Source organism: Pecten maximus, chromosome 19 (genome assembly GCF_902652985.1).
Source record: "Pecten maximus chromosome 19, xPecMax1.1, whole genome shotgun sequence".
In the NCBI taxonomy this organism is placed as follows: Eukaryota; Metazoa; Mollusca; class Bivalvia; order Pectinida; family Pectinidae; genus Pecten; species Pecten maximus.
In genome coordinates, this window is record NC_047033.1 from 1,483,206 (window position 1) to 1,511,178 (window position 27,973).

Genomic DNA, 27,973 nt, shown 5'->3' on the forward strand with positions numbered 1-27,973 from the left:
TATATTTTCCCTTTGTTTTTTTTAGCTAGAATTACCGTTCGTTAATATGTTAGTATAAGTTAGGCGTTTTACATGCCTGAATTAACATTATGAGCTGATTGCATTTAAATGAAATGGTGAGATTTTAAGGCACTGTACATTATGGGTGCACTAACAGTTTAGCGCAAAAACAAATTTAAGCACTACAATATAACCGATATCATGATTTAGCGGGATGCTTCCACCCAAACAATGGCCTAAAATTAACGGGTTTTTTTTACGAAAGTGATAGCGTCATATTTAGGTTTAATAAATGGCGTTTTAAGAGTGAATACCCTCATCTTTTGGACAAGTTTTGTGTTCAGAATGTATCTATATGTGTTAAGGCGCTTTTAGAGTGAATACCCTCATCTTTTGGACAAGTTTTATGTTCAGGATGTATCTATATGTGTTAAGGCGCTTTTAGAGTGAATACCCTCATCTTTTGGACAATTTCAATGTTCAGGATGTATCTATATGTGTTAAGCCGTTTTTAGAGTGAATACCCTCATCTTTTGGACAATTTCAATGTTCAGGATGTATCTATATGTGTTAAGGCGTTTTTAGGGTGAATATTCCTATCTTTTGGACAATTTTCATGTTCAGGATGTATCTATATGTGTTGATCATATTTTGTTTATTGTCATTTAAACTAATAAGTGCTCAATTTTGACAATGTATGTCATGTATTTGTGGTTTTTTTTTATATAATTATGTCCAAAACATAGCAGATGATTACCTGTGTGCAGTCTTTATATAATACATCCATTAACATAACACAAAGGTATAGTTAAGCTTCGCCCTTGTTATAGCCATACAAAATAAAATGTCATTTGAAGACCATAAGATATACCACATGTAAACAGATGTCGACAGTAGAACTTAATACAATCATCTAATATGTAAACTATTAACCATAAGGATTCAATCCAATATTTTACATGTAGATTACTTAAGCCTGACATTAACTCGACCATGACCGCTACCGGTACCGACGTGTGATTGACAGAGGGCGATGCGATAATGTCTGTGTACAAAACAGAATTAAATTCGGTGTAATTTGAACTAGTTATTATGTAATATAGACCGTGTTTATGTTTTGAATATCTACCCGTATGGGTGGGGCCTTTACATCCAGTAGTTGTTGGTGTTATTTATGTCCAGTAGTTGTTGGTGTTATTTACATCCAGTAGTTGTTGGTGTTATTTATGTCCAGTAGTTGTTGGTGTTATTTATGTCCAGTAGTTGTTGGTGTTATTTACATCCAGTAGTTGTTGGTGTTACCAACACTAGAGAATCATACATAGAACAATCTCACGTGACTATAATGTATAGGTGATACGGAATTATCATCATGCATATTTCCAGGATATCAATATTAATACTGAGTTGTTTGGGTAAGTAAATTCATTATATATATATTTTTATATTTTATTTCATTTTACCTATAGGATCAGGTCTACTCGGTTATTATTCTGTGGTAACACACAATCTTAGGTGTTGTTACATTTAATTGATTTTGACCATATGGAAGACTAGCTAAGTACTGATTGTCTGAATTAACATGGCCAATTGTTACGATAATAATTTTGAACAAAGAAAAGGAAAAGAACAACAAAATATTAGTTTCCATTTACGTAAACATTATATGTGATACATTTATAATCAGATTTAAATGATATTATTCACAATATTGTGTGGTATCATTCCATTATATATAGCAATACACATTATTGTGATATTGTTTGACATTGGACAGGGCCAATCAGATATTGACTATAACATGACATCCATCATACTGACATTGGACAGGACCAATCACATATTGACTGTAACATGACATCCATCATACTGACATTGGACAGGGCCAATCAGATATTGACTAAAACGTGACATCTGTCGTACTGACATTGGACAGGACCAATCAGATACTGACTATAACATGGCATCCATCATACTGACATTGGACAGGGCCAATCAGATATTGACTATAGCATGACATCCATCATACTGACATTGGACAGGACCAATCAGATATTGACTAAAACATGGCATCCATTATACTGACATTGGACAGGGCCAATCAGATGCTGACTATAACATGACATCCATCATACTGACATTGGACAGGGCTGATCATATATTAGTTAAAACTTTCTTTTATTCAGATATCAAAGTACATTACATTGCATACAATACAAAATAAAAGGAAAATAGAAACAAGTGTCTAAAACACTTATCTAGATCCATCACCTATGTATTGACTATAACATTATATGAAACATCATTTCATAGCAAATCAAAATTATCTGAAACTTGGGCAACATGTTGAAGACAATTACAAAAGTTGATATTTAAGCGGATAGACAGATATAAATGTTCCCTTAGCCACTGCATCACTTCTCATAGGAAAAACTCAACTCTTGTATAAATAAATTTGCTTATATTTATTGGTAACTAGCGATAGGTATACGCCGACACATTTTACAAATACTCGAACTCATACACTCATTCACACATTACAACATCATGTATGTACTATAGACTTCAAATTCCCCACTGTGAAAATCATAAGAATTATGAAATGCAATACATATATTTTACCAATTAATCCTGTATACATGTATGCCATCTTATATAAAAATAAGCAATTACTTGGTCTCGGATATTAATTTGCGTATACACGTGTGTCGCCTCTGGTCTACCCTCGCTGAATGACACACGTTATACCTAACACTGTCGACTGCACGTGCAAATACCATGACGCCACCTATGAGAAAACTCGCAACCTAAGGGAAAATAATTTCCGTCTAATTCGCTCCGCTCAAACCACGGAAATTTTATTTCCCTTAGCCACTGCATCACTTCTCATAGGAAAAACTCAACTCTTGTATAAATAAATTTGCTTATATTTATTGGTAACTAGCGATAGGTATACGCCGATGAATCCAAAAGAACGGGAAATGCGAAAAATATGTATAACATTATAAACCTAAACTTTGAGAAACAAGCAATCTCTCACAAAAGGAATCTTTAACATAACCATCTTTAGCGTTTTCACTTACCCATCTACCATGTCGTTTAAAAAGTCTATCTCCTATTCCTCGATTGGCAGCTGCCGTAGCACCCCCAGAACGCAAAGAATGTAGACAATATTTGGATATATCGTTTACGTGGGACCTGAAAGCTTCTATGAACAATTCACGTAAAGTAGTATAAGACATCACTTTTTTGTCCTTCCTTAACTTATAACCATCTTTCAAAGCACTCAAATTACACAACAAATGTACATCGTCACTCTCATCCACACCAAGCCATTCAAAATAACGTTCAATATTTACAACTGGACACAACTTGGTCCCTGTCCGTGAAATCACAATCCAAGCACCATCTCGGTACTTATCGGTCTTACTAGATTCTATAAACACGCGCATATGTGTGGAATCCGTTACAATGTCAGACCGTTTAATTTTCAATAACTCTTCACTTCGTAGGAATCCCGCGTATCCCAATAAACAAGCACATATGATACGTTGATTTTTAATGTTACTCTCCATGTAGAGAAAATCAAACATATCACTCAACATACGAATGGTTACAGGTTCCTTCTTAATCACAGGACGAGCCAATTTCCGTTTGCCAGCCTCCAAAATATTTACAACTAATTTAGAGTCAGTTGGAGATTTAAAATCAAAAATATCATGAAACCACTTTAAACTATAAAAGGCATTAACCAATGGACTGGGTGAGTTTGCGGTTTGCATAATGGAAGTCAAATAAATTGCTACATGTAAAGGTTTTGCCGGTAAGGTGTCCCCAAAATTTATACCCGAATTAATGGCCCACTTTTTCCATCTGAGAAATCCCCTCTTGTAAGCCTTGCTTGTATTCACAGCTCGAGATCCCTCCAAAATCTCAGGTATCTGGGTCACCTTATCCAGCAGCACCTCCGGCAATTCATTGATCTCCCCACCGAAACTCTGCAAAAATATACGTATAAACAAAAATACATTATAATATATCAATTAAACTCTATACACAACTATCTTTCAACCTCATTAAACAAAAACACACAATTTGAAACCATGGTTCAATATTACATATCTTTGCAATATCGATGTAGTGAATTACTTCATATATTTAACAATCTATCTTAACTTTTATAAATTCCTGTTTATAATTTCCTCCGAAACAATGTCTCGACAAATTATCATGGCTTGCCAGCCTATATACATTTGTAACTGTCACGCATATTATCATGGCTTGTCAGCCGAGATAATCTCCAATTATCCCAGCAATTATCAAGGCAGCCACGCCTAACATTCACCATCAGCCAATTCAAAATATCAATTTCAATGCTAACATTTTGAATTTAAGGTCCTCCACACCAAAAATTCCACTTCCGTTTTTACACGGAACATAAAATTCCTTCTGCGATGGTAACTCTATACAATCCACTACATTTCTAATGATACGAGTGGCCAAAAACTCGCAGATCTCCACACGGGTGCAACCAATACACCTGACGCATGCGTACGCATCATCTGTCTTAATACTCTGGGTATTAAGAAAATTGGCGGGACAAACAGTCCGAATTTTCCGGTCCAACTTACAGTAAATGCATCAACACCGGCCGAATTTTCATTCCAAAATCTTGAATAAAACAATGCCTTTTTAGTGTTATGCTCAGATGCAAACCAATCTACTTCTAAACTGCCCCACTTCGTTTCAATCATGTTTAACACACTAAAAGATATACCCCAGTCGTCTCTGTCTACAATACGAGTCAGCCCTGTCATTCAGACTCCTAGGCAACCATTCCATTTCAATCGAAATTGATTTTGAAACACAAACTCGATGAATTTCAATCGCGACATCCTGTAATTCGCCTTTCATAGAACCTTTATGAACTATGCTGCACACTCCTGCATTGTCTGAAAACCATTTCAATCTGTGATCCTCTAATTGACCCTTCAAAGAAATTAAAACCCTCAACACGGCTACCAACTCTCTCCAATCGACGATTTTATACTTTCATCGACTGACCACATCCCATGAGCTACACTATCAACCGTATTCACTTCATAACCAGCAAAACCCGTTCCACTTGCGTCACTATAAATAATCTTGGAACAAACCCCCGTGTCACGTAATCGTCTGGAATTAAGTTTACTTATGGTTTGTGTCCAGAACTGTAGTTGTACGATACTCTCCTCAGACAATTTGATATACGAATTCCAACTATAAGCTGTATGTACATCCATAGAAAGATACCTAGTCATAATCTGTGAAACATTTCCTATAACTACGTTCATAGAAATAATCTGCCCTACGAAACTAGCAACTTTTCTCACCTGTACTCGGTTACTCTTCTGAATACTGCCCTCAAGTTCAGCCACTGTAGCTAAAGCCTTGTCAACTCTACGGACAGGAATATGTATTAACCCGTTTAACGCATCCAAGATTACACCTAGAAATTCTAATTCCTGAGTTGGTACCCACAAAGATTTTTCTGCCTTGGGTATAAAACCAGATTTCAACAAATCCTCCTTAATCTCATCTGCTGCTAATTGAGTGAGAGAGGCATTAGGACCACACCCAAATCCATCATCAAGAAACATAACAATCAGCTTACCCTCACCTCTCCATTTAGCTACCAATGGCCTTGTTATTTTCGTAAAAATATAAGGAGCTGTTGATAAACCAAACGGTAAAACCAAAAATTTGAAATAAACAATCTGGCCGTCCATCAACCAAGAAAAACCCAAATATTCAGTATGAGGCCCATAAATATCCACAAAATGATACGCTGAATGTATGTCAAATTTAAACATAAAAAATCCCTGTTCTAAATACATCAAGGCCAGCCTCAAATCTTCAAATTTCACAGACTGTTTCCACAAATGTTTATTGATCGACCTCAAATCTAATATCAATCTCTTCTTCTTATTATTTTGTACAGATACAGTTAACGGATTTACTACCGTTGGTACATGGTCACATTTTTTCACTAAGCCCCTGTCTAGCAGATCTTTAATAGCTTGAACCACAAACTCCTTCTCATTCAAAGCTGACATATTGTTGTTTAAAAATAAACTATCTGGCCGAGAATAAAAGGGAATTTTGTATCCATTAAAAATTGTATCTTTGATAAAATCACAAGCCCCTATTTCCTGCCAAAAGTCTTTTTAACCTTCCCTTAACAATAATATGTTTTTGCCCTTCCTCATATTCATAATAATCATGGGTAAAAACACTATCATCAATAGTCTCATACTCATCTTTGAAAGTGTTCGCATCAACGTTATCTACTTCATCACTTTTTGGTTCCCACTGATTGGTCCGTTCCTGCTCTGTTGGGTCCAATGTGGGGACAGTCCTTCCGGAAGTGGTTCCACTCTCCGCAACTGAAGCAGGCTCCACTCCTGGGCCCGCTGAACATACGAAAAGGCTGATCCATTCTGTATCCCGACCTGGCCGGTCCAAAACCATTAGCTCCCCCAGCTGCCGGTCCACTCCAATTAAACATAGGCACACTGCTACCGCCATTATTAAAAGTAACACCTTGAGTAGCGCGTTTTCCTTGACTTGGTTTTTTCTTAAGTCTATCTTTTTTCCTCTTAACGGCCCTAGCCTCTGCCCGATGAATCTTGTTTTCATCCTCCGAATCACTGGCCACAGGATTACTTTCATATTGCCGCACTGTCTCCCAGCCGCCTTCGGAAGTATCGGCGATACGAATGAGTTTATTACGTTGTTTCAGTTTATCTTCACACTCTGACAATACTTCCTTCAAATAGTCAACTTTACCGTTAACCAAAGCCCACTGTGCTTGCTTTACAATGTCAAGTATTTCAGTGTTAAAAGAATACTGTTTCTTGTTACCTTCGTATTTCCACGACAGCTCTGTTTCAGTTTTTAACTTTTTAACTTCGGAGACTACCGTCTGGGACTGACCACGCACCTGTTCCTTCAATTCATTTAGTTCAATTTTCTGGCTTCTGAATTCACTCAAAATCTTTTTCAGAGTAGCCGAAACTTCAGACTCACTTCCAAGCTGTGAACTCTCTTTGTTTTCCATACCCGTATACAGTAAAATAAGCAATTACTTGGTCTCGGATATTAATTTGCGTATACACGTGTGTCGCCTCTGGTCTACCCTCGCTGAATGACACACGTTATACCTAACACTGTCAACTGCACGTGCAAATACCATGACGCCACCTATGAGAAAACTCGCAACCTAAGGGAAAATAATTTCCGTCTAATTCGCTCCGCTCAAACCACGGAAATTTTATTTCCCTTAGCCACTGCATCACTTCTCATAGGAAAAACTCAACTCTTGTATAAATAAATTTGCTTATATTTATTGGTAACTAGCGATAGGTATACGCCGATGAATCCAAAAGAACGGGAAATGCGAAAAATATGTATAACATTATAAACCTAAACTTTGAGAAACAAGCAGTCTCTCACAAAAGGAATCTTTAACATAACCATCTTTAGCGTTTTCACTTACCCATCTACCATGTCGTTTAAAAAGTCTATCTCCTATTCCTCGATTGGCAGCTGCCGTAGCACCCCCAGAACGCAAAGAATGTAGACAATATTTGGATATATCGTTTACGTGGGACCTGAAAGCTTCTATGAACAATTCACGTAAAGTAGTATAAGACATCACTTTTTTATCCTTCCTTAACTTATAACCATCTTTCAAAGCACTCAAATTACACAACAAATGTACATCGTCACTCTCATCCACACCAAGCCATTCAAAATAACGTTCAATATTTACAACTGGACACAACTTGGTCCCTGTCCGTGAAATCACAATCCAAGCACCATCTCGGTACTTATCGGTCTTACTAGATTCTATAAACACGCGCATATGTGTGGAATCCGTTACAATGTCAGACCGTTTAATTTTCAATAACTCTTCACTTCGTAGGAATCCCGCGTATCCCAATAAACAAACACATATGATACGTTGATTTTTAATGTTACCCTCCATGTAGAGAAAATCAAACATATCACTCAACATACGAATGGTTACAGGTTCCTTCTTAATCACAGGACGAGCCAATTTCCGTTTGCCAGCCTCCAAAATATTTACAACTAATTTAGAGTCAGTTGGAGATTTAAAATCAAAAATATCATGAAACCACTTTAAACTATAAAAGGCATTAACCAATGGACTGGGTGAGTTTGCGGTTTGCATAATGGAAGTCAAATAAATTGCTACATGTAAAGGTTTTGCCGGTAAGGTGTCCCCAAAATTTATACCCGAATTAATGGCCTACTTTTTCCATCTGAGAAATCCCCTCTTGTAAGCCTTGCTTGTATTCACAGCTCGAGATCCCTCCAAAATCTCAGGTATCCGGGTCACCTTATCCAGCAGCACCTCCGGCAATTCATTGATCTCCCCACCGAAACTCTGCAAAAATATACGTATAAACAAAAATACATTATAATATATCAATTAAACTCTATACACAACTATCTTTCAACCTCATTAAACAAAAACACACAATTTGAAACCATGGTTCAATATTACATATCTTTGCAATATCGATGTAATGAATTACTTCATATATTTAACAATCTATCTTAACTTTTATAAATTCCTGTTTATAATTTCCTCCGAAACAATGTCTCGACAAATTATCATGGCTTGCCAGCCTATATACATTTGCAACTGTCACGCATATTATCATGGCTTGTCAGCCGAGATAATCTCCAATTATCCCAGCAATTATCAAGGCAGCCACGCCTAACATTCACCATCAGCCAATTCAAAATATCAATTTCAATGCCAACATTTTGAATTTAAGGTCCTCCACACCAAAAATTCCACTTCCGTTTTTACACGGAACATAAAATTCCTTCTGCGATGGTAACTCTATACAATCCACTACATTTCTAATGAATGTACTATCCGTAGAACTACTACATACGAGTGGCCAAAAACTCGCAGATCTCCACACGGGTGCAACCAATACACCTGACGCATGCGTACGCATCATCTGTCTTAATACTCTGGGTATTAAGAAAATTGGCGGGACAAACAGTCCGAATTTTCCGGTCCAACTTACAGTAAATGCATCAACACCGGCCGAATTTTCATTCCAAAATCTTGAATAAAACAATGCCTTTTTAGTGTTATGCTCAGATGCAAACCAATCTACTTCTAAACTGCCCCACTTCGTTTCAATCATGTTTAACACACTAAAAGATATACCCCAGTCGTCTCTGTCTACAATACGAGATAAGTAGTCAGCCCTGTCATTCAGACTCCTAGGCAACCATTCCATTTCAATCGAAATTGATTTTGAAACACAAACTCGATAAACAATCGCGACATCCTGTAATTCGCCTTTCATAGAACCTTTATGAACTATGCTGCACACTCCTGCATTGTCTGAAAACCATTTCAATCTGTGATCCTCTAATTGACCCTTCAAAGAAATTAAAACCCTCAACACGGCTACCAACTCTCTCCAAGTCGACGATTTTATACTTTCATCGACTGACCACATCCCATGAGCTACACTATCAACCGTATTCACTTCATAACCAGCAAAATCCGTTCCACTTGCGTCACTATAAATAATCTTGGAACAAACCCCTGTGTCACGTAATCTTCTGGAATTAAGTTTACTTATGGTTTGTGTCCAGAACTGTAGTTGTACGATACTCTCCTCAGACAATTTGATATACGAATTCCAACTATAAGCTGTATGTACATCCATAGAAAGATACCTAGTCATAATCTGTGAAACATTTCCTATAACTACGTTCATAGAAATAATCTGCCCTACGAAACTAGCAACTTTTCTCACCTGTACTCGGTTACTCTTCTGAATACTGCCCTCAAGTTCAGCCACTGTAGCTAAAGCCTTGTCAACTCTACGGACAGGAATATGTATTAACCCGTTTAACGCATCCAAGATTACACCTAGAAATTCTAATTCCTGCGTTGGTACCCACAAAGATTTTTCTGCCTTGGGTATAAAACCAGATTTCAACAAATCCTCCTTAATCTCATCTGCTGCTAATTGAGTGAGAGAGGCATTAGGACCACACCCAAATCCATCATCAAGAAACATAACAATCAGCTTACCCTCACCTCTCCATTTAGCTACCAATGACCTTGTTATTTTCGTGAAAATATAAGGAGCAGTTGATAAACCGAACGGTAAAACCAAAAATTTGAAATAAACAATCTGACCGTCCATCAACCATTTTTTCACTAAGCCCCTGTCTAGCAGATCTTTAATAGCTTGAACCACAAACTCCTTCTCATTCAAAGCTGACATATTGTTGTTTAAAAATAAACTATCTGGCCGAGAATAAAAGGGAATTTTGTATCCATTAAAAATTGTATCTTTGACAAAATCACAAGCCCCTATTTCCTGCCAAAAATCTATATGTCTTTTTAACCTTCCCTTAACAATAATATGTTTTTGCCCTTCCTCATATTCATAATAATCATGGGTAAAAACACTATCATCAATAGTCTCATACTCATCTTTGAAAGTGTTCGCATCAACGTTATCTACGTCATCACTTTTTGGTTCCCACTGATTGGTCCGTTCCTGCTCTGTTGGGTCCAATGTGGGGACAGTCCTTCCGGAAGTGGTTCCACTCTCCGCAACTGAAGCAGGCTCCACTCCTGGGCCCGCTGAACATACGAAAGGGCTGATCCATTCTGTATCCCGACCTGGCCGGTCCAAAACCATTAGCTCCCCCAGCTGCCGGTCCACTCCAATTAAACATAGGCACACTGCTACCGCCATTATTAAAAGTAACACCTTGAGTAGCGCGTTTTCCTTGACTTGGTTTTTTCTTAAGTCTATCTTTTTTCCTCTTAACGGCCCTAGCCTCTGCCCGATGAATCTTGTTTTCATCCTCCGAATCACTGGCCACAGGATTACTTTCATATTGCCGCACTGTCTCCCAGCCGCCTTCGGAAGTATCGGCGATACGAATGAGTTTATTACGTTGTTTCAGTTTATCTTCACACTCTGACAATACTTCCTTCAAATAGTCAACTTTACCGTTAACCAAAGCCCACTGTGCTTGCTTTACAATGTCAAGTATTTCAGTGTTAAAAGAATACTGTTTCTTGTTACCTTCGTATTTCCACGACAGCTCTGTTTCAGTTTTTAACTTTTTAACTTCGGAGACTACCGTCTGGGACTGACCACGCACCTGTTCCTTCAATTCATTTAGTTCAATTTTCTGGCTTCTGAATTCACTCAAAATCTGTTTCAGAGTAGCCGAAACTTCAGACTCACTTCCAAGCTGTGAACTCTCTTTGTTTTCCATACCCGTATACAGTAAAATAAGCAATTCCTTGGTCTCGGATATTAATTTGCGTATACACGTGTGTCGCCTCTGGTCTACCCTCGCTGAATGACACACGTTATACCTAACACTGTCAACTGCACGTGCAAATACCATGACGCCACCTATGAGAAAACTCGCAACCTAAGGGAAAATAATTTCCGTCTAATTCGCTCCGCTCAAACCACGGAAATTTTATTAATGGCGAAATGCTACAGAGAGACGTTTTGTGCATTATCTCGATCAGGATTAACCCGAATTCTGGCCCTGGCACAATGTCTGGTGTAGAGAGATGGTGTCCTGGCCAGAGTAAACTCAGGCTAGACAAATCTTATATCTTGTCGGACCGAACGAAAGAGACATGGGAAGGGGGTTGTATTCGTAATTATACTAACAGTGAATGGCGTGCTACAGGAATATACCGTGAACCACAAAGTATAAGGTCCTGTTGGTCTTCGATCGACCACATCATTTGAATGTTTTAATTGTACGTGAATGAAATGTGGTCAGTCAGAACAATCCACAACCCTGTCAACAGGGGGAAATATGCATTGTGACACATCTATGATATCTTTATTGTGAACTTTATTTCAATATTACAATAAGTTCATGTACAGTATGTCTGAAATGAATATCCTACTTTGTTTTTAATTGAAAACTACTTTATGAATTATGCGATAACCACAGCGAAGTAGTTTGATTGTCTGAAGGAATCGGAGACGATAAAGGATAAATAGAACACTGTAAACTGAAAAGTAAATAAATATACAAGGTCGGGGACACGTCTCCAATTAAAATCTTAAATCCGTCAATACTGTCAACCAAATCCTGTGGTTGTTACTCAAATTACTCCCAATGCTGTCAATTAAGTGGCTCTTACCCGCAGGTCATTTGAAAAGCAAAATAAAAATATAAAATGCTGTGATAGTGAGATTTTAAGATACATGTACACCGAATCAATATAGTGTTCTACCTGAATTATTTTCATCAAAACATAATAAAGATGAAACCACGTGTCTTTTGTTGATATCGAATCTGTTATCCACACGTCTAATATACACATATTAGACATATATTTGTTTGGTTTGTTTTTGTTTAACGTCCTATTAACAGCCAGGGTCATTTAAGGACGTGCCAGGTTTTGCAGGTATAATGCTTGTGTATTAGACATAATTTTATAATAAATAATGTGTAAAGGTTTAATGTAAACTGAGGTAGCCGAGCCGGATCAGAAATCAGTATTGTCAATATATGTTGATACATTAGAAAAAAAAATGAATGAAAGTTTTTAAGGAGAGGTTGAATTATCGCGGACATTCGCCGCTGTGACGTCACAGAATACATTCGGTCATCTGACTTAGCCAACTTTCATTGAAGTTTGCCGGATTTTTTTCCAAATTGAAATGAAAATTATATATAATGTATTTTTGTGTAGTTGATTATTTACACGACGGCAAAGTAAGGTCACATGTCAAAAATAACGGAAACAGTAGGAATAAAAAGGAAGCTTGTACAGTCTATGAAAAATATATTAAGATATATCTTCAAAAGATTTATAACTTCATGTACATAAAATTGATAGAAAATGATAAGTTAATAAATTCTTAACTACTTGTGTACCACTCTGTAACACAATGATATATTATCGGCCTGTTGTCATCAGTACGTACTGCTTAATGCTCATTGTATCCTTTCATATCATTGTATATATCATATCATTGTATATATCATATCATTGTATATATCATATCATTGTATATTGTATATATCATATCACTGTATATATTATATCATTGTATATATTATATCATTGTATCCTATCATATCATTGTATATATCATATCACTGTATATATTATATCATTGTATATATTATATCATTGTATCCTATCATATCATTGTATATATTATATCATTGTATATATCATATCACAGTATATATCATATCATTGTATATATCATATCACTGTATATATTATATCATTGTATATATTATATCATTGTATCCTATCATATCATTGTATCCTATCATATCATTGTATATATCATATCATTGTATATATCATATTATTGTATATATCATATCATTGTATCCTATCATATCATTGTATATATCATATCATTGTATATATCATATCACTGTATATATTATATCATTGTATATATTATATCATTGTATCCTATCATATCAGTGTATATATCATATCACTGTATATATCATATCATTGTATATATCATATCACTGTATATATCATATTATTGTATATATCATATCATTGTATATATCATATCACTGTATATATTATATCATTGTATATATTATATCATTGTATCCTATCATATCATTGTATATTATATAATTGTATATATCATATCACTGTATATATCATATCATTGTATATATCATATCACTGTATATATTATATCATTGTATATATTATATCATTGTATCCTATCATATCATTGTATCCTATCATATCATTGTATATATCATATCATTGTATATATCATATTATTGTATATATCATATCATTGTATCCTATCATATCATTGTATATATCGTATCATTGTATATATCATATCATTGTATATATCATATCATTGTATCCTATCATATCATTGTATCCTATCATATCATTGTATATATCATATCATTGTATATATCATAAACACCGGGACTATTTCCTATCATAAAATATAAAATAATGATAGTAAAAATATAACTCCAACTGATTCAAAAATAGCTGTTCGGATAAGAGTTATGTTTTCCCTTTGTGCGTTGTGTATTCTGATAAGACTGGTAGTTCCGGTGTATTTGACCACACTATAATGTAGAGCCAATGTATTGTGAAGATAGCTGTTCTTGTTATGACGTTTAACAATTTATCTGGGTTTACTTAGAAATGTAATAACGATATCCTTAATACAAACATCACAAAGACCGAGACGATGTGTAAACATTAACGGCCAATAGTCAGAATTACATTCTCTTTAATGTCAAATAATGTTTAATATTTGTTCGCGAGATGTAAAGATGGTCGATTACAATTACTACTTAAAGGGACATTTCTTCGTTCGGACATCAGAAACATGTACAATTTCTATTGATGAAATCTATGTCCGAACGATGATTATATGAGTGTTTGTGCCTAAAGTTATGAAATTAACGCCGAAATGTACAGGGAAAATATAATGGTTATGTTTACTATAATGATGATAACCGGTAAATGTTTTGTTTTTCTTTGTCCCGATGGAAAACAGCATCTTCTCCTCCCAACCACTAGTATAACTTAACCCTTACCTTCGGTGTTGAGACAAAAGTGAAATATTAGTAATATTAGCAGTATAACCTTAGTGCCTGGCCATTTGAGTAGAAAGTATCACATACATAAACCAGGAAGAAAGATTTATCATGACAATCGCAAACTTCGACTATTTTTCGTCTAGACGTATCCCTCAAAACCCCGTGGCGTAACTTGTCCCGTCAGCAGCTGTTATCGATTGCGGTTGTCTTTATATTGAGAACAAGCTTTAGGGTATCGAATGAACTATGACACGTAAACATTATAGGGTGAGGAACCAGAGTTACATCATCAAACTTACGATAGCTTTGTTGTAAATTGTCAACGTAAGTTACGTTGTGTAAAAAAGATGAGGACACTTTGGTAAAAGTCCTTGATTTAATGCAGTATAGATAATCCACATTTAGATAATAAGAATACTGTACTACAATATGAACGTCAGCCTAAAGTATCATAGCTTTGTATATCTCGTTCTGAATTCAGTAAATTAAAATTCTGAACTTAACGCATATTTGATGATTGGTCGCCTGGTTTATGATAGTTTGTTTTTTAAAGTTTAAACATATTTTTATTGCTTCAAACTGTAAGCATGAGGATTGGGCACAAGTTATACCACTTATTAAAGCCCTCTCCTCCAAAATCTTTTTACAACATGTGACACAAAACAATGGACATTTACATTAATTTTACGATTGACAAATTAGAAAAGGAAGACTAAAGAGAGAAAGTGAAGGGAATACAGATAATTATACAACATTTAATTTATGTCTAGCAAAAATATTTGATTTCCACACAATAACATAATATAATATCTGCCTGGAACAAACTGACTACATATGCACGCTCCTTCATCTTATCATTGCCTTTTATGCTCATTCCTTAATCGTTCTCCTTTAGATAATCAAGCTCCTGCTAGGTAACCTTTGATTGTGCCAGGCAGAATAATATTTACAGAACAAATAAAAAAAATTGGTGGACAGTTTATACAAAAATATCAATTCGTAACGTTCCAGAAAGGACGGTGATAGAATTGTGTAGGGAATTAATAGAAAGACAGGAATATAGGAGATGGAATACTAAGAGCATTTGTATGATATAATGTGTTTTAAATAGTCTCATAGTCTCACCTATTCTGCAGGGATATATTTAAAATCTGTTACTAGCATGAATGTATTCTTGGAAACTTTCAAAAATAATTTTGTTATAGTTTGTATTTCGAAAAAAAAATATATTCGACAAAAAAAGGAAACAGTGATTCGAATAAAAATCAGAAATCGATGATATATTATAGAATTGATGTTAAAGGGGTTTTAAAAAGTGACACATTTTTGCGATAACAGTTTAATTTGAATAAAGAGAAATTATATTTAATTGTATTTTAAACTAACCATGATAAAATCACGCGTGTTGAATGTCCTAAAATGGCGGTGATTAACAAGTTCCCATTCAGTCTTAAATGTGCTTATTCATTAAACACATACATCAGAACTTCAATCTGGTGTTGACAGTTATAGACACGAAATTGACATTTGTATTTAAAAACGTGACTTAAGGTTTAGAAATCAGTATACTCATCACAGGAACCTTGACTTATATGTTTACAAACAGACTAAACCATGAGGATTTTCAAACTTTTGTAAGTCGGTAATTTACACGTGTACGTTGGGTTTATTTTATTTTGCTATTTTCTAATCGATCAAATCACACAACGTAGCTCAGCACGAACGGATTTTGTACTCATTGTACTCAAGAGGTTTTGAGGTACTTCAGTACAAGTTCCATAGTGACAGTCTTATTGTAATCTAAACGGATATATACTGAAACGAAAAAGAAACGCAACATGGAAAATTGTGATTAATTTTGTATTAAATATACATATCTGTATAAAAATCGCGGAAATAAACATGCACCCTGCCTAACACCCATACAATCTTCAAAATCACCCAAGTGTGACTAGAGACCTATGCACTTCCGGCGCGGTAAAAACATCAAAAACCGTGCCTGTACAAACATATGCGTTCTTTTTTCATTCAAACCAGTATCAATTCATCACTAACATTAAGCCACATCATTGCCAATACTTTTGCAAACAATAATTCCTTTTACAATTATGCCACGGTTATCAAAGGTTGATAGAGGACGTGCTATAGCGATGCTTCTGGCAGGGAACACGCAACTTCACGTCGCTCGACAATTCAGAGTTCACAAATCGACTATTAGTCGATTAGTTTCACGTCTTAACGCAACAGGAAGAGTCGATGACCAGCCGAGATCAGGACGTCCACGCGTAACGTCGCGACGTCAAGACCGGGTTCTTAGGTTGGCACACCTGCGTAACAGGAGATTAACGGCCGCTGAAACGGCAAGGAATACGATTGGTAATCATAACCGTCGAATTCATCCCCAAACAGTGATCAACAGACTGCGTGAGGCTAATTTGCGTGCAAGGCGACAGTACGTTGGTTTACCACTAACACCGCAACGTCGAGCACGTCGTATGCAATGGGCAACGGCACATATGCCCAGACGTTTTCCTATGAGACGTTGGAGGTCTATGCTCTTCACCGATGAATCTCGATTCACGTTATTTCGAGCAGATGGCCGTCAACGTGTGTACCGGCGTCGAGGCGAACGTTTTGCTGACGCCTGTGTTTTGGAACACGACCGATTTGGGGGTGGATCAGTTATGGTCCAAGAATGGAATAACATTCCAATACGGAAAGTCAATGCCCTGATGAACTCAATGCAACAAAGAATTAGAGATGTGATAACTGTTCGAGGAGGACACACACGATATTAGGGCACGGTTTCAAAACTGCTGCCATTTCAACTTGGATTCACGTAGGGTACTACCAATCATGACCTTCTAGCAAAGTGACCTGTTCTTAAAAATCTCTAAACATTTAAAGGATGTTACATCAATATTCAATATTAACTATTACATATGAAATTTAAACATAATGCTCACAAGTATTATTTTATTAAACCTACAATTTGAAGTTGCGTTTCTTTTTCGTTTCAGTATATATGTATGAGGAACACCTCTAACTACGCTATACATGTATATATCTGAATACTTCTGTTTGCACTTTCAAACAAGCTACAGAAGAAAGCTGGAGAGTAAATCAAAACGCAATTGTAGTTCAAAATTTAAAAAATGACGAAAATTTTGAACAAATCATAAACTCAGACGAAACAATATTGATGTTAAAAATCTCGAATTTTCGTGATAATAGTCTAATTAGCGTTCATAAAACCATTCTACAACCACGCGTGTTACATGTCCTAAAATGGCGATGATTAACAAGTTCCTATTCATTCTTTAAACGTACATATTTATAGAACACGTGGTGGAGGTCTTCAGGCTGTTGTTTACAGAAATCGACACGAAATTGACATTTGTATCATAACACGAAAGACGTTACTCATGACTTAGAAACCAGTTCACCATTGAATACAATGTTTAATTATCAAAAGTTCTAGACATGGATATTTACATAGGATCCATTACGATTTTCAAACTTTGACACATACAACTGTATAGGTAATACTGTATCGCCTGTATTCGATTTGTGTTGATGCTGGGACGTTAGTGTTGTCAAATCACCAAACGTAACTCCACCCGAATTTATCTTAGAGGATTTGAAATAATTATGATTAATAAAACCCCATAGTAGTTCCCTGATATTAACCTATACGGATATATAAATGTATCTAAATTCCACGTTTCATACTTAAAAAAAACAAACAGGAGAAAGTCGACAGGAAAACCAAATCGTAATTATGAATCAAAGTCAATAGAACGAAGATAAAGTGCAAAAAGGACAAAATAAAAAAATTAAAAAGAATAAATTAAAATGAAAAACAAACAAGAATAAGCCCAGGTGTCTCGGAAGCGTAAGCGTCTTTTGTCTCATTGACGACACCCGCCATACAAATCTAGGTCACACTGACGACACCCGCCATACAAATCTAGGTCACATCCCAGTTAAGTCACATTCTCGAAATAAGAACTAGCGTGGTGACACCAGAACCACCAGGCAATTAGATTTTATTTTGAGGTCGATAATTTACAGTTTAAAAACATATTTGAAGTCATTTTATGTTCTGTATACTTCAAACACTGACAAGGTCATACGATTTGTATTTAGATAGAGTGGCTAAGATATGAGTTAATTTCGAACTCAAGTGTGACATGTCACTTGCACAATTGCGTGTATCTGTGTATTTGATCTTGGGAAACTCATTTCAGTAGACAAACCCACCACAGAGAATGATCACCAGGAGTGTGTAAACACTAAGAGGGAAGTACTGGGGGCACATGTCACAATAAATATATCATTAACACGGTCTCACTTTTTGTAAAGTTCTCAAACTCAGAATATTTACCAAGTGAAATAGGAGATAATTTAAATACTCGGTCCTATTCCCCGGGCCTAGGTAGATAAAACAGGCTGTTAAATATTCTCAGTTTGAGAACTTTAAAAAAAAGTGAGACTGTGTTAATGATATATTTATTGTAGTTTAACCTGTTAAGTATTATTGTATGTTATGTTATATTGATTTTGCTCTCAGTTTCCATATAATACCAATACAGCTCGTATTACAACAAGAAAATATCCGAAACAATTACCGTCAAAAAGTATCTATTTACTCACCAAACGATATCGGTATGATATATATGGCCATAATGTTCTAAGATGGCATTGGCTAAAAGGACAACATATTGCAGTTAAGGTAATCCAATGTTCATTAAAGGGGCATTCCTTCATTCGAACGGAAGATTCCGATTTCAGTGACCCAATTACTAATCGCTAACCCGGGTAGCCGTGTACGCCATTTTCGTTACTGTTCGTGAACTTGTCTGCATGTGCTCGTATTGATAGTTGTTGGCGGCGACTTCCGGTCGAAATTACATTTTAAAAACTTACATTTTTAAGAACTTTCGGTTATCTTCGGACTTTGAGCGTGGTATTACGGTCAAGTTTATAACTTTCACTGTTTGAGGAAAAATATAAGATTCCTGTTTACTTTTAATTTTATAGCATGAATTCATTTCAACGACGGAATGCCCTTTAGTTAGCCTGTTCAAGGATAGGTCGCCCTGGAAATTAATGATCTTGTATTATTGATCGGACATTAATATAACTAATCACCAATGAATTATTTATTTTCTTTTGTAGTAAATTGAGTAACTGGTGAGCTTTGTGTCCCCGCTCAGGTGATACGTGAAATTCGGCCAGCTCTTAAACAGGGTATATTTACACACTTGGGAACTATACAGGCCACAGGGATTGGCTATAATTGTTACATCGCTGACAACATATACAATGATTCCAACCAAACTATAGCATCCACGGTCATAATCTCTTTAAGAAATATTTATCCACTTTGATTTTAAAAGATCATAACATATACTATGTAACTTTTGGTTTTGTAAAGAAATATTTTATTATGGCCATTTTGTATTTCAATCGATAAAAAATTACTGTTTGTCGGTTAAAACAAAAAGAGAGTGAATGTGTATTGTTCTCGTCAATGCTTTAGTTATAGAGAGAGAGAGAGAGAGAGAGAGAGAGAGAGAGAGAGAGAGAGAGAGAGAGAGAGAAACAGACGGACCATTGCGAATGATATTGACAATAAGAAAACTGTTTGGTCCTGGGTTATTAACCTGGTGGTATCGTTATCACCCTGATTCTTACTTAGAGAACGTGACATCACTTGGATTTGATGTAGATGTACATATCGGATACCGTTTATGAAGCAGAAGAAACTTACCGTCAAGAATGCTGGATTTTACCTTCATTGTGCTCTTTCAAAAATCTAAATAAAAAACTTTGTTATCGTTATATTTTCCCTTTGTTTTTTTTAGCTAGAATTACCGTTCGTTAATATGTTAGTATAAGTTAGGCGTTTTACATGCCTGAATTAACATTATGAGCTGATTGCATTTAAATGAAATGGTGAGATTTTAAGGCACTGTACATTATGGGTGCACTAACAGTTTAGCGCAAAAACAAATTTAAGCACTACAATATAACCGATATCATGATTTAGCGGGATGCTTCCACCCAAACAATGGCCTAAAATTAACGGGTTTTTTTTTACGAAAGTGATAGCGTCATATTTAGGTTTAAAAAATGGCGTTTTAAGAGTGAATACCCTCATCTTTTGGACAAGTTTTATGTTCAGAATGTATCTATATGTGTTAAGGCGCTTTTAGAGTGAATACCCTCATCTTTTGGACAAGTTTTATGTTCAGGATGTATCTATATGTGTTAAGGCGCTTTTAGAGTGAATACCCTCATCTTTTGGACAATTTCAATGTTCAGGATGTATCTATATGTGTTAAGGCGTTTTTAGAGTGAATACCCTCATCTTTTGGACAATTTCAATGTTCAGGATGTATCTATATGTGTTAAGGCGTTTTTAGGGTGAATATTCCCATCTTTTGGACTATTTTCATGTTCAGGATGTATCTATATGTGTTGATCATATTTTGTTTATTGCCATTTAAACTAATAAGTGCTCAATTTTGACAATGTATGTCATGTATTTGTGTTTCTTTTATATAATTATGTCCAAAACATAGCAGATGATTACCTGTGTGCAGTCTTTATATGATACATCCATTAACATAACACAAAGGTATAGTTAAGCTTCGCCCCTGTTATAGCCATACAAAATAAAATGTCATTTGAAGACCATAAGATATACCACATGTAAACAGGTGTCGACAGTAGAACTTAATACAATCATCTAATATGTAAACTATTAACCATAAGGATTCAATCCAATATTTTACATGTAGATTACTTAAGCCTGACATTAACTCGACCATGGCCGCTACCCGGTACCGACGTGTGATTGACAGAGGGCGATCCGATAATGTCTGTGTACAAAACACATACAAGTTTAACCCGATCAGCGAGACTTTCGACTACTGGGGAGCCGTGAATTAATTAAATTCGGTGTAATTTGAACTAGTTATTTTGTAACATAGACCGTGTTTATGTTTTGTATATGGTTTCGTATTTCTACCCGTAGGGACACTCTCACGTGAGGCCTTTACATCCAGTAGTTGTTGGTGTTATTTACATCCAGTAGTTGTTGGTGTTATTTATGTCCAGTAGTTGTTGGTGTTATTTACATCCAGTAGTTGTTGGTGTTATTTACATCCAGTAGTTGTTGGTGTTATTTACATCCAGTAGTTGTTGGTGTTATTTATGTCCAGTAGTTGTTGGTGTTATTTACATCCAGTAGTTGTTGGTGTTATTTACATCCAGTAGTTGTTGGTGTTGTTTACGTCCAGTAGTTGTTGGTGTTATTTATGTCCAGTAGTTGTTGGTGTTATTTATGTCCAGTAGTTGTTGGTGTTATTTATGTCCAGTAGTTATTGGTGTTATTTACATCCAGTAGTTGTTGGTGTTGTTTACATCCAGTAGTTGTTGGTGTTATTTACATCCAGTAGTTGTTGGTGTTATTTATGTCCAGTAGTTGTTGGTGTTATTTACATCCAGTAGTTGTTGGTGTTATTTACATCCAGTAGTTGTTGGTGTTATTTACATCCAGTAGTTGTTGGTGTTATTTATGTCCAGTAGTTGTTGGTGTTATTTACATCAAGTAGTTGTTGGTGTTATTTACATCCAGTAGTTGTTGGTGTTGTTTACGTCCAGTAGTTGTTGGTGTTATTTATGTCCAGTAGTTGTTGGTGTTATTTATGTCCAGTAGTTGTTGGTGTTATTTATGTCCAGTAGTTGTTGGTGTTATTTATGTCCAGTAGTTGTTGGTGTTATTTATGTCCAGTAGTTGTTGGTGTTATTTTAGACCAGTATTAGCTATTTCAGCTAAGACGTAAATATTGAATAATACGTGGGTTTAGTACAATAACTGCATGTATTCCAAAACAACGAAAATTAAAAACTGAAATAGATTGGAATTGGTATCAGAAGTATCTAAAATGAACAATGCTGGTTTTATCTGGTTAACTTACTTTATTCAGCATCCGACGCATAGAGACTATTGTAGACACTATATCGACCTGCTCTAAAATCCCACTTTAACGTAAGTTTATTCTACCATATAAGTATATCTCTTAGCCAAAGCTTCTTAAGTTAACCAAACGTCTGTGTTTCTCCAGGATGTGTGAGGGCTGTATTCAATACAACACTCGCCAACGACATCCACACGGCAGTGATGACCAATTATAACTACCTAGTCCGTCCTTCGGCCACGGTCACCGTCAGGGCCGAGCTAAGTGTGCTGACCATCAACGACGTGGTACGTATTCAGGGTTACGGGTAGTTTATCCTGATACAGGTTATTTCTATAGCAATTAAAGTGTAAAAAAATATTAACGGCGTGGTACGTATTCAAGGTTTTAGTTTTATTCCGGTACAGGTTTTCTATGAAGCAATTAAAGTGTAAAAAGTCTATTAACGGCGCGGTAGTAGAGAGGTAATGATAACAGTTCCATGTTTACCTTTGGAAGAAGTAAGTAATTAATACGTATAAAAGAAGTTAACAGTGTTAAGAAACCAAGAAAAGGATGAAATTTTCTAAAAAAACATAATTAAGATAATATATGTTAAAGATATTAATTGTAACTAAAAAAATCAAAACTCAAACCGAGGGGAAAAAAAGAACGAAATATAGATCAACAGAAATAGATAGAAACTAATGCACAAGAACTAGGAAAGATCCTGTTCCCTCGATGACTTTATTGATATTATTCATATATATATATATTTTTTTTTTTTAAAGTTTTCGTATTTTTTCCCCCGCAAAACTATGTTCATAAACGTATTACAATTTTCAGGATATTCGGGCACAGAAGATGTCCTCTTCCGGCTGGATATCGTTTGTAAGTATGCCTTCTCTGTTGTCTTTTTTTAAAACTTTTTTTTACATCTCTAGTTTCTTCACATCATTCTTTAGCTTTACTGTCGCCTACGTTACGGGGTATTTTGCATAATGGCAGCAAAAAAAGAAGCAGCAAAATCTCCAGGAAAAAAGATGGCAGTAAAGTCTCCAGTAAAGAAGACGACAGTTAGGTCTCCAATAAAGACGGCGGCAGTAAATTTCTTTTTAGTATGCTCGTCTCGATGGACAGGGAAAGCCGCAACCTAATCTAGTAATCAAAGGACTGAAAGTACTGAGACGAAAAAAAAAATGTTAATCAAAGTACTGAGAGTTCTTACTATAACGCAAGCCCTAATATGTTTATCAAAGTACTGGTAGTACCGAGACACAAACCTAATCTGTAAATGATATGTTTATGGATTCGTTTATTACATGCTATGTCTGAACATCTGAAGTATGTACGAGGCCATGAATAGATTACTTTAACCAGACTTTGAAAGCCATGTGTTATATAAACAAAATACGTTTTAATCACACAGCCCTCAGGTATTCTGTGTCATCCATTTGTGCAAGCATTAAATTTATTTCAACAATTATAATAGGGCTTTGTGAAACATTTATATTTTTCAAAACATAAGCGGAAGCAATAAATGCTGTTAAATATATCAAATGTATCATAAATTTCTACTCTACAAAACCTAGATATTTGAGACAGTTTCTCAAAGTTGGATTATAATATACGCCGATATTTTATACAGTACTGGACCGACAGTCGCCTTACCTGGACACCCGCCAGCTACGGAGATATAGAATACATATATCTAGCAGCCTCCAAGATATGGAAGCCCGAACTCGTCGTAGATAATACGTAAGTTTTCCGTTCATTAACTGGGTTATGGAAGCCACAACTCAGCCACTTTATGGAAATACAAACGAGACGTTTATAGGAAACCGCAACTCAAACATTCTGCGGTCAAAACAAAAGCTAGTCACATACAATTTTTTACATGTATATTATTCTGTCGATGTATGGAGATACAACTCGTCAGCTAGTTTATCTGCAGGTGCTGGCTGTGGCCTTTAGTGCCGAAATGATTAACTAATTTGGATTCAAAATATACAATAATTTGTTACTGGTTTTGTAGTTTACCTGTTTAGAACTTTAGAGAGAAATCATGCTACGCATCTCGAATACGTGCTCGATACGCTTAAATACCCACTTATTATTTTGAAATTGTGGGTTTTTTTATCATTAATTTAGTGTTGGCGAGATAGAGACCTTGGGTTCATCAGATCTTCTGTTTCGGGTGAAGTATACCGGCGAGGTGAAATGGGATCCACCTGGTGTGTATGAAACCCAGTGTGAAATAGACATTACTTGGTATCCATTCGACAAACAGAAATGCAGCATCGAACTCACGAGCTGGGGTTTTATATCAAATCACGTGACATTGGAACATCACGTGACCTACGTCAATATAGAGGATTACGAATCAAACGGGGAATGGAACCTCTTGAGTACGGAGCTTTCCTCCAGTACACTCACAGAGGAAGGGGAGACTTTCTCCCAGCTTGTGTTCTCCATGGAGATACAGCGGCGATCCGGGTACTACATCCTCAACGTCATATTCCCGATAACACTGGTCGCCGTGTTGACGACGGTGACGTTTTTGCTACCGGCCGACTCTGGCGAGAAGATCTCTTACATCCTAACTATCCTACTCGCCCTGGCTGTTCTCCTGACGATCATAGCTGACGCCATGCCAACCACTTCCCTCCACACCTCCGTGCTGGGTAAGTACTTCTTAAAATGTATGTCAAAATCTGGATGGGGAGATGAAATAGTCCTATAATCAAATAAATATCGATTTTTTTGAAGAAAAAAAATCTGAACCGTGCTATTATCCAAATGAATTAAAACGTGACAAGCAGATTACATTACGATTAAACCAGGAGACTAAAGTCAATCAGAAGAATCTACCCCGCATGAATACCACGAGAGACAAATGACAAATTGTTATCCAAAACTGTTTTGCAATTGTCAAAAAGAGCTATATGAGTTCTAATGGATTGTTGATTACCTGGAACTGTGAATTGTTGGATTTATAGACGTTATCAATCCCGGAGACACGGATAGAAAACGTATTAAATGGGTCAGCTGTTTTAATATTTAAGTAATTAACATTGCTGATTTAATACACAAAGTTGAATACAACTTAATTGTAATTGTGGATTATCTCTGTAAATGTATTAGCCTTGTATAAATGATTAAATTGTGTTTTAAATGTAGCAGTCGGTTTTAATCTTTCTGTTATTACTACGTAACCGAAATTGGGGGCTGGTGTCCGGGAACAAATTCATAATCAGATTTAAAGATTTGAATTATTAACATAAAGTTCAGCTGCCGGTTTTTATCTTTCTGTTATTATTGTTAACAGCTTTTTCTTTCCGTTGTAATATCCATGATTTTGTATTTTTGACAGATGTGCGTTTGTCGGTAACCCTGATTTTGTATTTTTGTCGGTAACCCTGATTTTGTATTTTTGTCGGTAACCCTGATTTTGTATGTTTGTCGGTAACCCTGATTTTGTATTTTTGTCGGTAACCCTGATTTTGTATTTTTGTCGGTAACCCTGATTTTGTATTTTTGTCGGTAGCCCTGATTTTGTATTTTTGTCAGTAACCCTGATTTTGTATTTTGATAGGTGTATTTTATCAGTAACCCCTTGTTTTGTATTTTTGACAGATGTGTACTTGTCGGTAACCCTGAATTTGTATTTTTGTCGGTGACCCTGATTTTGTATTTTAACAGGTGTTTTTTTTGTCAGTAACCCCTTGTTTTGCATTTTTGACAGATGCGTATTTGTCGGTAACCCTGATTTTGTATTTTTGTCGGTAACCCTGATTTTGTATTCACTACCGGTGTGTTTTGTCAGTAACCCCTTGTTTTGTATTTTTGACAGATGTGTATTTGTCGGTAACCCTGATTTTGTATTAACTACAGGTGTGTTTTTGTCAGTAACCCTGATGTTATATTTTTGACAGGTGTATTTTTATCTGTAACCCTGATTTTGTATTTTTGACAGGTGTGTTTTTGTATTTAATCCTGATTTTGTATTTTTGACAGGTGTGTATTTGTCAGTAACCCTGGTTTTGTATTTTTGACAGGTGTGTATTTGTCAGTAACCCTGAGCTACGCCATGATAGCGATTGTCATCACAGTCCTCACTCTCCGTCTCCAAGTAAAACCTGAAGGCACAAAAGTACCTAGATGGCTCCAGAAACTCTGTACATCCTGTTTAGTAAAGATCATATGTTACAAAAAGGACGATGTAGTAGAGCTAAATACCAAGGACAACCAGGAAACCGAGGATATTAAAAAAGAGACAAATATCAAAAAGATCATGAAAGAAAAGCTGAAGAGAAAACCAGTCACTTCGGCCTGGAACCCCGACGACGATACTGTGAAGGAGGTTGACGAGGAAAACCCGACAGACTTTGATGACTGTCCCTATAACAATAAAGATGTGGCGGAGATCATTGACCGCTTCTTTTTCTACCTTTACGCTGTACTAAACTTGTTGACAACAGCAGCATTTATGATTGTGCTAGGGGTGGGATCCGCCCAAGCCTCTTAGTACAGCTCACGAGTATCGAATGTACAGCCGACATGTTTTGATCAATCCGCTTCAATTTACCTTCTTATATGAAGTGGTGTGTTGATTGCAATGCCACGGGTTTTTTTTTTAATTTAATCGCTGGACCGGCAAAACGGTAACAACATCTGGTAAAACATTTTTTGACATTCAAAATTTGAAACAGTTTACCATTTTCTGGCGATTTAGATGAAGTAGGTCTGTGATTAAGGAATGCCATCGATGACGTCACTATTCAAAATGACACGTCTGATGGCAACAAAGTGGAAAGTCACACAATGCATTTAGCGCCAAATGGCTAACAAAGATCATCGAAACACTTGCGTGTATTCCGGATTTGGAACAGATATGCTGCCATAGTTTTGTAATTCGTAGTTTTAAACAAGAAAGTCCATTAACTGGAAACAAACCGTGTCAATATCTTATAATGCTGACGATCGCTTTTTCACACAATGTTGATTTTATCCAAGAGCCTGTTGATACAGCAACCAAAACTGGCGAATGTGATCGTTTGTTGTATCACTGAACTGTTGTCTTTAATCACAAGTAATCTTGTAATCACAGTTTCCCGAACCCAAGATGAATTTTGCAGCTATTTTTTAACAACTTTGCTTCAATGTAACCGATATGCAAATTTAAGGAAATAGTTTGTAAAAAGGTTGTAAATCGTTGTGCTCTTAGGAAATCACCAATTGAATGACTCTTTCCAGAAAAAAATAAAGCTTGTGACCACTTCTAAAACTTTCTCCCCAAACATTTGTTTTTATCTTATTTTGTACTGGTGTTTATC

The 27,973-nt window shown here is 35.9% G+C and overlaps 1 protein-coding gene across 1 annotated transcript; it reads left to right on the top strand.

The window, feature by feature from the left end:
* Nucleotides 1-1,297: 1,297 nt before the first annotated feature.
* LOC117317610 (neuronal acetylcholine receptor subunit alpha-3-like) lies at nt 1,298-27,931 on the top strand. The gene is made up of 6 exons (XM_033872458.1): nt 1,298-1,415; nt 22,806-22,945; nt 23,484-23,528; nt 24,286-24,395; nt 24,789-25,321; nt 26,696-27,931. The coding sequence occupies exons 1-6, from the start codon at nt 1,373-1,375 to the stop codon at nt 27,163-27,165; spliced, it is 1,341 nt and encodes a 446-aa protein (XP_033728349.1). The 5' UTR covers nt 1,298-1,372; the 3' UTR covers nt 27,166-27,931.
* Nucleotides 27,932-27,973: the final 42 nt, after the last annotated feature.